At 37.5% G+C, this 13,728-nt stretch overlaps 2 protein-coding genes across 2 annotated transcripts in view; one reads left to right on the top strand and one right to left on the bottom strand.

Annotated features, from left to right (window-relative positions):
- LOC135469763 (C2 domain-containing protein 2-like) overlaps positions 1-2,868 on the top strand; it is a 37,473-nt gene extending 34,605 nt beyond the window's left edge. The window contains 1 exon segment of the mRNA XM_064748353.1: positions 1,132-2,868. Coding sequence (XP_064604423.1) covers positions 1,132-1,361 — 230 coding nt within the window. The 3' untranslated portion in view covers positions 1,362-2,868.
- Positions 2,869-6,269: 3,401 nt separating this feature from the next.
- Positions 6,270-12,965, bottom strand: LOC135461270 (cilia- and flagella-associated protein 45-like). Its single transcript, XM_064738280.1, is given in 11 exon segments — positions 6,270-6,798; positions 7,095-7,319; positions 8,113-8,420; positions 8,677-8,715; positions 8,717-8,785; positions 9,099-9,446; positions 10,398-10,567; positions 11,361-11,509; positions 11,933-12,029; positions 12,032-12,221; positions 12,930-12,965. Coding segments are annotated over 11 exon segments (1,707 nt in total). The 3' UTR covers positions 6,270-6,722.
- Positions 12,966-13,728: the final 763 nt, after the last annotated feature.

Raw genomic sequence — 13,728 nt, 5'->3', positions numbered from 1 at the left:
GTATTACTTCTGACTTCAAACTATGTATGTTATATTCGTGACGATAAGTGGTTGACCACAGTTGTTGATTCGTTTGCACTATATTTAATATCTTCAGTGAAGACCATTTGTCTTTATTAAACCATTATGGCCTGTAAAATTACACGTTCATTTAAGTTTACAAGTTCATTAATACATGTAACATGCCAAACTGATCACCATCATGTTGGGAAGATCTTTATTATGGAATTAAACAACATGAAATAGGAAAAAAAAATGTTCATAATGTCATAGGCCTTTTTTGTTTTAAATTTGCTGCCTCAGTCAAGTCAGGCATGGGAGTAAAATTGACAGATATGAAAGGGCTAAGCAATGGTGGCCCAGTAAACTCTTACTGATGTGGTGTCATGTATGGTGTCTTCAGTATAGTACTCCATTGAGGCAGCTCTATGAAAACTTTGCCATCGGTGCTTATAATGTCACAAGAAGAAACCACATGTATTCTGATCTCACAAAAGTAATGCTGAAAGTAACATTTAACCTCAAACAAACAAACAACTCTGGATTTGCTGCCGATCATTATCTAAGAGAGATAATTTTTTATTTACTAATATCTCTAAACAGTGAATTCAGATCTAAGAGTTAGTTTTGCTAATCTGTTGCATGTTTTTGTTAATATTTTATAAAAATTTATTTCTGATTTTCTGTTCATTTATAAATTCTAATACCTAACAGCTATTTTTATGTTAAAAATTATTACTAAGTATATTTTATTTTATTTATTTTGTTGATTTTAATTTTTGTTTTTTAATAGGTTTGTGTCGTTATTGCATTTTCAGCAACAAATAGAAGAGAAAAAAAACAGTTTTAGAGAATTTTTTTTCAATCACTTATACATGTAGGTTTTTTTGTTGTTGCAAATATACCCTGTTTTCAATTGTTCGACTGTTCATTTTATCAAAATGAGTTGAGGGGATAGACCTTTAGGATGTCCTGTCTGTATATGTAACCACCTGTGTGCTGTATGTGCTAAAGCTACAGAAGCGTTCTGTAATGAGGTTACCACAACAAAATCTTTAAAGTATCGCTAAGCCATTTTTTGTTCAGAGCTGAGGACAAAATGGCTCATTAATATGCTCTTGTATATTTCAGACGACATTGAAAATGAAAGACTAACCCCACCCTCGTTAAAGAAGTCTCGGTCGCTCGGAGGCAGTTTGAGGAAGCTTTTCCGACGCAGTAAACGAAGCCGATCTCGCGGTGGAGGAGAGAGTTCAAGGGAAAGTTCAATATCCAGGTCGTCTAAGCGAGATGCGTCACAAGCCTCATCCAGGGAAAGTTCATTAAAGCGACAAACAGCCCAGAGAGCTTCCGTCGGATAACGCCCATTACTGACGCCCTAGTGAAAACTTACTAAAATCATGACTTTTTTAAATTTGATTTAAACATGGTTTATTTCATTCATTTTTCCACTCCCAGTCCATCTCAATTTTTAATCCCCATTTTGTCCCTGGGTTGAAAAAAAAAAGAAGAAAAAATATAAAAGAAAAACTGAAATTTTCTCTTGTGTGATATCTTAGAGGCTGTTGTGTTTGTATGTGTATTTAAAAGGTGAAGAAGAGGTATTTTGTAAGTGTTGTATGCACGCTGGTTCTTTTGCAGGATTTCAGTTCATTTGCACATGTCCTTTTGTGCTGTAATGTTATAACTATAACATTTAGATTCTTTTCTTTTTTTAACATATTTAATTATTTTTAACTGAAAATTGTTTTCCTTATACCTACTGTTATGTCGATATGCGTCAAACTGTTTTGCAGTACCAAACTGATGAACCAGTTATTAGTACTGATAGATCTTTGTTGAATTTTTACACGACTGTCTTGTCTAAAAGAGCTGTTCTGTGTATAACATTTTAAAAATGATTAACAAATTAAATTATGGATCAGTCTTTCGCATGTACAAAGAAGCGCTTTCGTCATTTACATGTGGCTTTTTTAGTTGAGTGATGTGCAAGAACTATTGGGTGAGTGCCAATAGACACTGTAACATGTTTTATAGGCTGGAGTGTTGTATCTTTCAGACAAAATTCACTTGATCAGTTTTGGAGTCCTCCAGAAATATTAACAGACTGTATAACACCAAATCAACACCACCCGAGTCCTCATGGTTTGCGCTGCTCTCTGTGCTTTGTAATGCTGTGCTTAACCAGTTTTCGCGCTTCAAGGGTTATTTTTCGCTACTTATTTAAGAACTACATGTCTTTCCCTGTGTTTATGCATTTCCACCATACATTAGTCCAGCTACCTGATGTAGAAGAAATGCTACATGGCGAGACAATTTCTCAAAGACGAGGAACTATGCCAGTTATGACCAGTAGCCTTTGCTGAGCAATATGGGTTTACAGCTGGCCTGTGGCCATGGTAACATGGTAACATAAATCAAAACAAAATCTATGCTCAGGGTCTTTTAGTCAGACATTTTTTTTTTCGTTCAATCTTAAATGTTCAGACTCTGACATATAACCCTGTAAAACACCTAAAATGTGTAAAAGTTGCAGTAAAGTTGAAAATACATGGATTGTGTTCGACTACATGCCAGATACGTAGGATATCTGGTGTTTCGAATAAAGCAGTCTATGTGGGATTGAGTGATTTTCTCTTTTGCACATTTGTTGTTGTTGTTGTGGAATAAGACCTGTGATTGGATGAATCAGAGTTGTTAACTGTTGGACACAATACTTGTCGGCCATTTTTTTTTTTTTTTTTTTACCAAATATTTGTTTTGGCTTTTCCTCTTGTAGTTAAAATGTATCTTTTACAACATAGCCCTTTTCTGGTCTGAATTACACAAAGTAAAAAGAAAATAAAATATCTGTTTGTACAGAAACAATCCCATCGTATTTATTCTTGTTATTCTGACTTTTAGTAAACACATTTTGTAAGGGAACACTTCAGTGGCCTAATGATTTGAGCAAGAAAGCAGGAAACTGGTTGGCTAGCTGTGAGTATAATGTGACTGGGTGTTGTGTCTTTGGCAAGACACTTCAGTGGCTGCAGCACTTTGACGGCATGGACTAACCGTGCCGCAGGGAGAGTAGGAGACACAGTATAAACCCAAACATATGTTTACTAATTTTATTAGGTCATCTATTAGTTTGCCGGGGCCTCCATGGCTCAGTTGGTTTGCACGCTAGCGCTGTGTAATGACCCAGGAGCCTCTCATCAATGCGCTCACTGTGAGTTCAAGTCCAGCTCATGCTGGCGTCCTCTCTGGTCCTACATGGGAAGGTCTGCAGCAACCTGCGGATGGTCATGGATTACCCCCAGGCTCTGCCCAGTTTCCTCCGACCATAACGCTGACCGCTTTTGTATAAGTGAAATATTCTTGAGTAAAGCGTAAAACACCAATCAGATAAAATAAATAAATATTAGTGTGCCCACCCAGGCATCCCACAAAAAAAAAAAATGGGAAAGACAATGGACAGAATGATATGATGGTGGTATTAATGAGGACAGGTGAAAGAGGATCACATATAGCAAAATGATCAACGTGTGATATCCTCATTACTGGTTTGGTGACCAGAGCCAAGAGATTGGAGACATGACAAACTGGGTTTTGAGCAAAAACACCTAGCAATGAGTGGTCACAGAGGGTCTGTTGACATCTTCAGAATTAGTCAGCGGTGATAACTGTTCAAGATTCTAACCTTCCATAAATACTGTAAACCAGTGCGCAGATTGTAAAAACCAAGGTTCAATGCTGAAGGATGTCACATTATAAAGTTAATACAGGAACAAACTTGCAATGGCAGTGACATTCAATAAAAAGTCTTGCACTTGAGGCTCCTCATTAATTAAAAGCACAGGCGTTGTCATCAAGTCTGAAAGTACAATACCTATTCCATAATGTGACAGAAATTATAGTACTAAGTAGGTGAATATATTTTCAGATTTGTTAGTGCTTGTGAATGCCATGTTAAAAGATAATCAGAAATTTGACTAACTCACTGAGGAACAGGCAGGGCTGCCTGTCACAGCTATTCATGACACCTATACTTAAGCTTTCTTGGTGTTGGGTATCGGAGGTATATGCAAGTATTGGCTGGCTCATCTTGTCAAGCTAAGGTGTAAAACGCACTACAGGTGAAGATCACAGAAGCATCAGTATAAATATATGAATGCGAAATGTATGGTGGTTGTGGTTGGTTTGATGTTGGTACAATGTCAGTGGTTCATATGTGGGGAAGTCTTGCAGCAACCTGCGGATGGTCGTGGTTTCTGTGTGGTTTCCTGCAGCTACTATGCTGGCTGCTGTCGAAGAAGTGAAATATTCTTGAGCACGATGCAAAACCACAATGAAATAAATAAGCAATGTTAATGGTTCTATTGTCTGTTTCGCACTGGCATGATCAGGGTAACGCTAAATATCTGCAGTCATCGTGGGCCAGTTTTATGCACGGTTTGGGTTGGTTATTGGGTCCACATTTAGAAAGCAGTGGGGAGGTTCAAAGGAACTGACCGACATATTGTAAATGGGTGGTTTTCTCCCATCAAAGCTACTAAAAGAAATCAATGGCATAGAAACTTAAAAATGTAAGGTTACTACTAATACAAATTAGTTTGACAAATATGGTGCATAAAACTGGATTTTGTAGGTTTGTGAGAATGCTTGCACAAAAGCTTGTCTGTCAACTTACAACATAAATGTCAATTAAAGATAGCAAACAAGACCAGAGTTAAAAACATTCTAACATCATGGAAATCACATCTGATCATAAAATAAACAGCCCGCCCAAACATCACATATATTTTGAATATCTGTTTTCTTGGCTGATTTAACCTGGTAGGTTGCTGATTCTGCTAAAGGCTTATGAAGTACAACACAATTTAAAATCTCTGGCGCTCATCTTACAAAGAAGTTGAGATGTTGCCTGATGTAACAGCCATCGCAACACTATGGGGAAATGTTCTCGACCCACTATTGCAACTACTTTGTATCAAAGACGGTTCCTTGGAAACCAATGAAATTTGCCTGCTTTTGTCCTTGACATGACTCATCACCAGCTGTCATCATACGAGTAAAGCAACTCTAAGCAAGATAAGTAAATGAAAACTACCTCTGATCATCTAAACTACAAAGAAATTGAGGAAACCATGATGAAAAAAAGACCGTTGAAAGCTGTATCTGGAGAGACTTTCAATTGTTTTCTGAGATTTTTTTTCTTCTTTGACTGAACCAAATGTAGTCAAATCTATGGATTTATGGACAGATGGATGATGCATGTTGCCAATGATGTTACAACTTTTCTACACTTTTTAAGTTCTGGTCTGATTAAAATTCTTGTGACTTTATTCTTGTATTGTTTGCCTGGACATGAAAACATGAATGCCACATTAAAATATCAAGTGTAGGGCAAGATGGCTGTGACGGCATTGGTGACATACACGTGTACATTATTAATATGGTCTCTAGAGCCCACCTTAAAATCAAAACATTTTATGGCATTTAACTCCGTGAAAACAGTGTTTCTTCCATATTAAAGATCATCAATCCTAGACAAATGTGGTTATGTTTTGAAATCCAGCTCTTTGAACACTTCAGTAGCCTAGTGGTTAGAGCGCCTGGGTGGGGTTACACCAAAAACTTTAAAAATGGCACTTGTTACTGCCTCATTTGGTGCTCAGCACTGAGAGGTTAGAGCAAGGAAACAGGCTGGTTTCATTAAGCTCTCTTATCTAAGTAAGGCCTTAACGACCATAACAACGTATGTTGTACAGATATAAAGTGCACTTAGCTAACGGCAACTGAAGACTATATACGCTTCATGAAACTACCCCCATGACTGGTTGGCCTGGCGTCAGTATAATGTGACTGGGTTGGATGTCATGTCTGGTGTCTTCGGCATACTTCAGTTGCAGCAGCACTTTGGCAACATGGACGCCCAACACAAGAAGGCACAGTATATTTACACACACCTACATGTAATGACCAATTGTCATCATATGACTGAAAAATTGCTAAGTACAATGTTCAACTCCAATCATTCATTCATTCATTCACAGTTTTAAGTTGAATACCTAAAACAAGGTGTGGAGGTTCCCTAAAGTCCTGCCAAGTTTCTTACAGCTATAAAATGTAGTGCCAGGGTGTAAAATATTTCGTACTGTGTGAAACCCCAAACAATGAGGTGTTTTAAATACCAGTAATGGCAAAACAGAGACAATTCATTTAGATGATGTTATATAAAGTTAAGTTTTATTTACAACTTTTATACACCAATAGTGCACAGTGGTATATATATACACACATTACATGTACAAATTTGTTGTTCAAACCCAAACATAATACTTATTTGATCATCTTTCTCCTGCTCCACCCCGAAACACTCAATTTTAACATTTAAAAACAATCTACCCTCCCATTAAATTTCAGACCAATTCATTTATGTTCAATGTCGTTAACTTCTTCATTAATTTGGTGCTATGAATATGGTACACTGTATATAATAATTATATTGTAAGTCATGATACACCATATAATTAAGCAATACTTCCATAGGCTCTCACCAATCTAACGAATACATGTATATGATATCACTTTGGTGTCAAGATTTTCAAGCTTATTCATAAAGTCAATACTGTGGTAATTATCCTGACTATGGCAGCAGCCACAGCTCAAGAGAGGGAAAGTTTTTGGTAAGGAGACAGATGCACACAAAGGTAAGAACTTAACGATGAGAGTTATTATGAGGCTAGTTGTGGATGTTGGTTGATCTTCCTCTCCACTTGTGATAAATACTTCTCTGGAATGCCGACATTTCTGAAAGGAAAACACAAGAAAACCTATTTAGCACATTCATGTTTCCGCAGATAAGTAAATTTATCAGAAATAACATTATGTATTTCCAATCCATCTGATAAAGGAAGAAACCCAAACCCTCTAATACAACCATTTAAAGTATTTTTCTTACTATTGCTTTCTTTGCAAATGACATTTTCTGGGTTAATTAGAATGCTCTCCCTGCTGTAACTTTACATGAGTACTTTTCAACTACTTATTTCAGGCATTATCTGAAAGAATGCCCAGATAAGACTCATCTTTAAGTCCTTTCTTACCTGAGTGTGTTGAGTTTCTTCAGTTTGACTTCATCCAGTTTCTGCCTCCTCAGCCTAGCCTCCTCGTCCAGCTTGACACCCTCCTCAAAGAAGGCATTCCTCTCAGCGATCCTCTCCTGCTCCTTCTGTCTGATCTGTCTCCTCACCTCTTCAGCATGCATCAGCCTCTTCTTCACGTGCTGATCCTCCTCACGTTTCTCCTTCTCAATAAGCTCTTTTTGTGCTCTACAATAACAACCAGATGCCATCAGTTACCTGTCTACTAATTTATCTTTGGTATTTCTTTTTTATTCCATGCTTTCAAAAAGAGAGATGAATATGAATTTGAGTCTGTCCGTCCATTCATCTGTCATGCTTTACAATAACTTCCTCCGAATATTTTCTTATGCTGAAAAATGTTGGTCTAGACTTTCTCGAACATCCCAGTCAGATCAAGTTTGATATTCAGCCCAGTCACCTTGCATAAGTTTTGCTTATTTGAATGTATTAGTTCTGATTCGTTGTTGGATTCAATGCAATTAGTGCCTCAAATACTGGCTGATTTCAACAAGATTGTGAGTTTCAAAGATTAATTTTGTGGGCCCTTGGATCAAGGTAAACAAAGAATACCAAAGTTTTATATACATGCATTTAGTTTGGCATATAAATTCTCTGTTTGCTTATTCTGTTTTCCATTTGGTATTTTTTGGAAGAAACCCAAGATGTTTGGGAATATACACAACAATTCATATCTTTCCAGAGGTAGTGGGTGCTGTGGGTGAAATTATGAATACATACAAAAATTACAAACTACCTCAATCTTCATTGCCCACACTTAATATCAGAGTACAGCTTTTCCAATTATCATGTATGTTAGCAAGAAAGACATCTACCCATAAAAGCCAAAGCAGAAGATTTTGATCGACAAATAATCTATATCCAGTTGAGTACAGAATTCCAGTACAATGAACATGTAGAAATGTCCCTTCTTTAAGTCAATATTGGCTACCATGCTAATAACAGAAGAAACCATTCTTACTTGAGAACACGTTCAAATTCCACTCTCTCTCTGTTTGCCTGGACTGCCAGGAAGTGCTCTTTTTGAGCCATTTGATTGGCTCTGGCGTGTTTCAACATGGCTTCCGTCTCAGCTTTTTTGGCAGCCTCGATTGCCTCCTTTTTACGCCAGTCTCTCTCGGCCTGCTCCTGTGCCCGCTTCGCTCGCAGCATATCACGTTCAGCCTGTTCGTCTCGTGCCCGCTCCTGTAATGCCCTCAGCCTAGCCACCTCTCTCTCTTTCTCAATGCGAATTTTCTCCTGTTCTTTCTCAAAAGCAGTTTCACGTTCCTGTTTTACACAGAAATTTTCATCTGAGTACTGTCACAGAATCTTGTACAAGCATACATGAGTATACATACATGAATGCATAAAGTAACACAAAGTAGTTTGACAAAACCAACAATTAATTTTGACAAAATGACAAATTATTAATTTTGACAAAAAGTCAAATGATTAATTTTGACAAATTCAAAAATAACTTGGTGTCATCAATCCCAATTCAGTGAATCATCCACCTGAAATTCAGTCTGACTATTACACTTACGGCCTTCTGTTTCATATACTCCACGACCTTAAGCTCCTCCCATTTTCTCTTGCTTAGCTTTGAGCTCTTTACGTTTAAGCATTTCTGTATTTGCTTGATTGAGCTCCTCCTGCAACACACACAGCCCAAATTTGTTAGAAAACAGATCACAATCTGATTACAGTTTCATGGGAATGGTGAGTATGGTACATTTCTAGTTTCATTTATCACTGCTAGTTTACTACAACAAACAGAAAAGATTACAGAAACTAATTTAGGTAACATTTACAATATAATATTAACTTCCTGTACCTCAATGACATGCCTAGAGCATGGTTCTTGTGTACAACACTTTAAAGGTTCAATAACCAAGAAAAATAGTGTACAAAAGACCCTGGAGTGTAAAAACGAACATTTGTGTTTCAAATATAAAGTAATCTTACCCTCAGATTTGTCTGTTGCTTGTGTTTCTTTTCCAATGTCTCCTGATCCTCGACCATCATTTTCTCCACATACTTCTGCATCTGTATATTTTCCTGGTCCTTCCTCTCTAACTCAAACAGTCGCTCCTGTTCATTCTCTTGGATCTGTTCCAGCAGCTTGGCTGCCCCCAAGAGCCGCTCCTCTTTGCGTTTCTTTTCGATCTCCTCCTGCACTTTGATGCCAGTTTGACGGTCTACCTCCATCATCACATCCAGTCTTTTGTCCTCCACCTCCATCTCACTTTTAATCTGTCTCTTCTCCAGAAGCTGAGCATCACGGATTGCATGGCATTTGGCGTTCAGGATGAGCTGCATGTAAATGACGACATCAGCATTTTGTATACTGTACTTTTACTTATTTCATAAGTGATTCATACCACAGTGTATACTAGCAATTATATACTTATTTACATGTAATTATTTCATTCATTGTTGTTTAACACTATTCTAAAGAATTTTTCACTTATATAATGTATAATGGTGGTTAGTTTTATGTTTAGAGGAAATTGGAGAGCACGTGGTAAACCCCCGACCTTTGGCAAGTTCCTGCAAGTTTATGAAACCCCTGTGCATGGCCTGGTTTGAATCCACATTTTATATCCGATGAAAAGCCTGTTACTTTAACCACTTGGCCACAACTTGCAATTCATTGTATACCATTGTACATGTACATACACCTATATATTAAATGGTGAATAAAAAGTACATACATGTGGTACTAATGTATTCACCTCATTGACAAAGAAAACACGGTCATCAGTACTATTTTGTCATGCATTAATTTCAGTAATTTGACTGACTGGGTTTTTATGCTGTACCAAATATTTCATTTACATGACAACAGCTGGTTAGACAGAGGAGAGCACAGCCCAGAGAGTTATGTCAAAAGGCTACAGAACATAATTATTACTCCATCTACTGATCCTTACAGTTGAAACAGAAAACAAATCTTGTTCATGGATTCAAAAATAAATTTGATCATCAATTATTCCTGAGTATTCTTATCTTCATGACTGAGAGCACAATACGCATGCCAACACAACTATAAATAGAAAAGGGTTGAGAAATGTAGGAGGATATTTTGCACAATGATGTTTCACATCGATTTGTCTGTGTTATGTCACCTGTAAAACAACCTCTGCTTCCCCCTAAGGAGCCAATTTCTTTCCTTAGCTTAGGATTGTTAAGCGCAGTAAGCTCCCATTTACATCCGCTTTCCAATTAAAACCTCTGGTTGTGCTGATGTGTTAATGTCCTCACCTCGTTCAGGTGTTTGATCTCATCCTCTTCTTCCTGCCTCATCTCGTTAGCCTTAGAAAGCAGATGCTGAGCTTTCTCCTTGGCTTCCTCCTCCAAATCGTTCAGTTTCTCATTCTTCTGTCGAGCCACATCCATAGTCTTAATGAAATCTTTCTCTCTGTGCAGTCATCCTGTTGAGAACAAAAATAGTTTCTTCACAGAAACATCACTTTCAACATTTCCATGAATGAGGTACCTCTCAGTCATGGTATATACTGACAATGGTTTGACAATGCAGTACCAGACTAATCTCCTTGTTTCTAGCACCAAGAGTGGAATGTTACATGTATAATAAAGATTGCCCATTTTTAAGTCTTTGCCATGCCAAGTCTTAGTTCATTCTGTGAGTGAAAACAAGTCTAGTTGAGATTTGACAAAGGAAAGATTTTAATTTGTGGAAATGACAGCGAGGCTGGAAGATTTCCCGGCAAGTCACACCTATATTTTTTATCGATGAATTAAAAGGAAGAAAGTATCAGCCACAGTTGTTACAACACTGTAAATTCCAAAACTGTCTCAAATCATGATCCCGTCGGACAGGCATGCTAACCACCCATTCTCCGGTTGTCTGAAGTTTACCAGCTACAGTGTACTGGCGAATGCATGAAACGGGGAACGGTGTTGTCCGTTCACAGCCCCATAAATAAATAACTATTCACAACACTTAATCTATTTACCCTGGGAAGAATCGAAAAAGTGACAAGCATTATTTTCATACTTTGACAGCACAGATTAAATTGACTCCAGGAGGGGATCGCGTATATCCACTGATGATTGCCGGCGGTCGATTATTTGGATGGTCCATGTTTTGCAGTCACTACAGTAAAAGACGCTTAGTTTAATAAGTATCCCTTTTTTGTACTATGGGGTCCAATATGGTACAAGAAATTTAGTAAGAACCTGATCTGAATGGATAATTCCTACTCACCATATTTTTCTCCTTTTCCTGTTTTATTTGTTCCTGAATCATCTCCCGTTGAGCTTTACTCAAGATCTGAGCTCCGTATCTAATCCGCTCAAACTCGGCTCGGCTCAAAATGACAGACTGGCCAGATGGATCCTCAGCTGGTACTCTGAAAAAAGGTCATCGGTTACAGTACTTTGGTTATATATGAAAAAAAAATCAGGACTGAAGTCATTACTCATATATGCAGCATAAATGGGCTATATAAGTATACTGTGCCTGTTATAGTTGCCTCAAAGATAGACAAAATACTTAGTGTGTGATAGTACACTTGTAACTAGTTCTCTTCTCCATTTAAATATTATGCATTTACCAAAATCATTTGCAAGTACCAACCCCATTCACACTTCTATAACAGGACTTTTGAAATGTCCATCGATGACAATACAATATCATCTTAGCCACCAGTCAGTTTTATAAAATGCATCACAAAAAGATGCAGACACAACCGTTGATTATAATCTCATCTGTTCAAGAGAAGTCTTCATAGATTTTTGTCACATTTAACAATCCCATTTCCAAGACTACTTACATCAATTTTCTGATAAGGTCTTTGGTTATGACTTCTACTGTTTCTTTGTTATTCTTGGCATTTCTGTTTCGTAGCTTCCTGTTGGCACTCCTTCTTCCGCCTGTCTCTGGATGCTCATTTCTGCCCCAGCACGCTTCTCTCGCAGCATGTCTTCTCGCTGCTGTACATGATTTGGTATTCCAAATAACGACTCATCAACCTGTGAAGTGTTGCTGACAACTCTGTAATTCTTTGTCCTTCCTCGTCTTGAAGAGTTCCCAGAACTGTTAGAGGAGATGGCGCTGCCCGGCTGAAAATGTCATTTTTTTATTATTAAAACCAAAGCCTGCACCTATATACATATCTGTTTTTTTTTTCCTTTTATTTATTTCATTGGTCCCATACACAAATTTTTCACTTATATGACAGAGATCAGGTGTACAAATGGAAGAAACAGAAGTATCCCAAGCAAATCACTGCCTTTTAAAAAATAATCATGTTATGGTACATGTAGATGCACAGATCTTCAGCTGCAGAGCAATATCAATATGTATGTCGTATTTGTGGATGGCAAACTTCATCCCTTATTTATTTATTTGATTGGTGTTTTGTGCCATACTCAAAAATATTTTACTTATACAATGGTGGCCAAAGGCCCTAAAAACATTGGAGACTGAGGAATCTAAGAAATTCACACCTGCTAGTTTTTGGTGCTTAACCAACACTTCCAAGTGATTGGAAGTTAAGCATCTTAACCCACTACCCCTAGCCAAGGCAATACATAGATATTCATGTTTATGTGTAAAAATTTTAAACTCATAGTTGACAACCTCCCCTCTTAAGCAGATGAGCAGGAGTTACATTTCTAGTCTGATTTACTGCCATTGCAAATTTAATGTCCTTAATTTTGCTCCATTTCAAATGTTAACATCTAAATATGCTGACATTTCAAGCAAAAACATTAAATTTCATTAAATATGCAGTGTCTATATTCATGGCTGTTCAACCTACAGGTTACAGATAGGTTGAGCAGCCATGATTCTGGAGCAGTCATAGTTATGGCACATTCAAATATTCTTTAACCAACAGCCAGTGTACTTGGACTATATTCAATCCAGCCTTGATATAGAGAAAAAACAAAACAGTTGGTTTCAGCTCAGTTGATAAAACGTAATTGTTTTACTGTGACAGTTGTGTTTAGGAACTAGACCAAACATGTCTGGACTAGGTCTACATGACTAGCCAGCATACAGGGCCGGCCCCTGGGTATTAAAATCGCCACAAGAAATACGTGTAAACTAGGTACCGTATTTAAACTGTTTCCACCCACAATCATGTATTTAAATTAAGCGAGTGACAGTTAAGGTGTTATTGTTTGATATGACGTTGAATTCAATAGTAGGTACATAACTTAATGTCATAAGTGAACATAAATAAAATCACCCCGTCCATGTTCCGACATTTTTGCATGCATGATACAATCCGACAACATTGACTGAGCTGTCAAGTGACAAGCGACGTATGTGGGTTAGCGAAAGAAACTAAATTATTTTGAATCAAGCTGTTAATATTACATATAATAACTGTTGCACGAAGAACTTACCATTTTTCGTCCTCTATGTTGCACTAAGTAATAAATAGTTTCCTATTTTACAAGCGCCAGTGTTACTGATATATGTCGAGTCGCTGTCCAGTGCATCCAATAAATATTTACACATCGTCGTTATGGCTACGAGGTGCACAGCGACACTGTTAAGGGGACACAACTCTGAAACGTTTTTTTACTTGTCTGCACGAGGGCATCGAAAGGGTTATGC

Source organism: Liolophura sinensis, chromosome 1 (assembly GCF_032854445.1).
Source record: "Liolophura sinensis isolate JHLJ2023 chromosome 1, CUHK_Ljap_v2, whole genome shotgun sequence".
In the NCBI taxonomy this organism is placed as follows: Eukaryota; Metazoa; Mollusca; class Polyplacophora; order Chitonida; family Chitonidae; genus Liolophura; species Liolophura sinensis.
The sequence above is the reverse complement of the archived record's forward strand: the minus strand, read 5'-3'. Positions and strand labels throughout refer to the sequence as shown.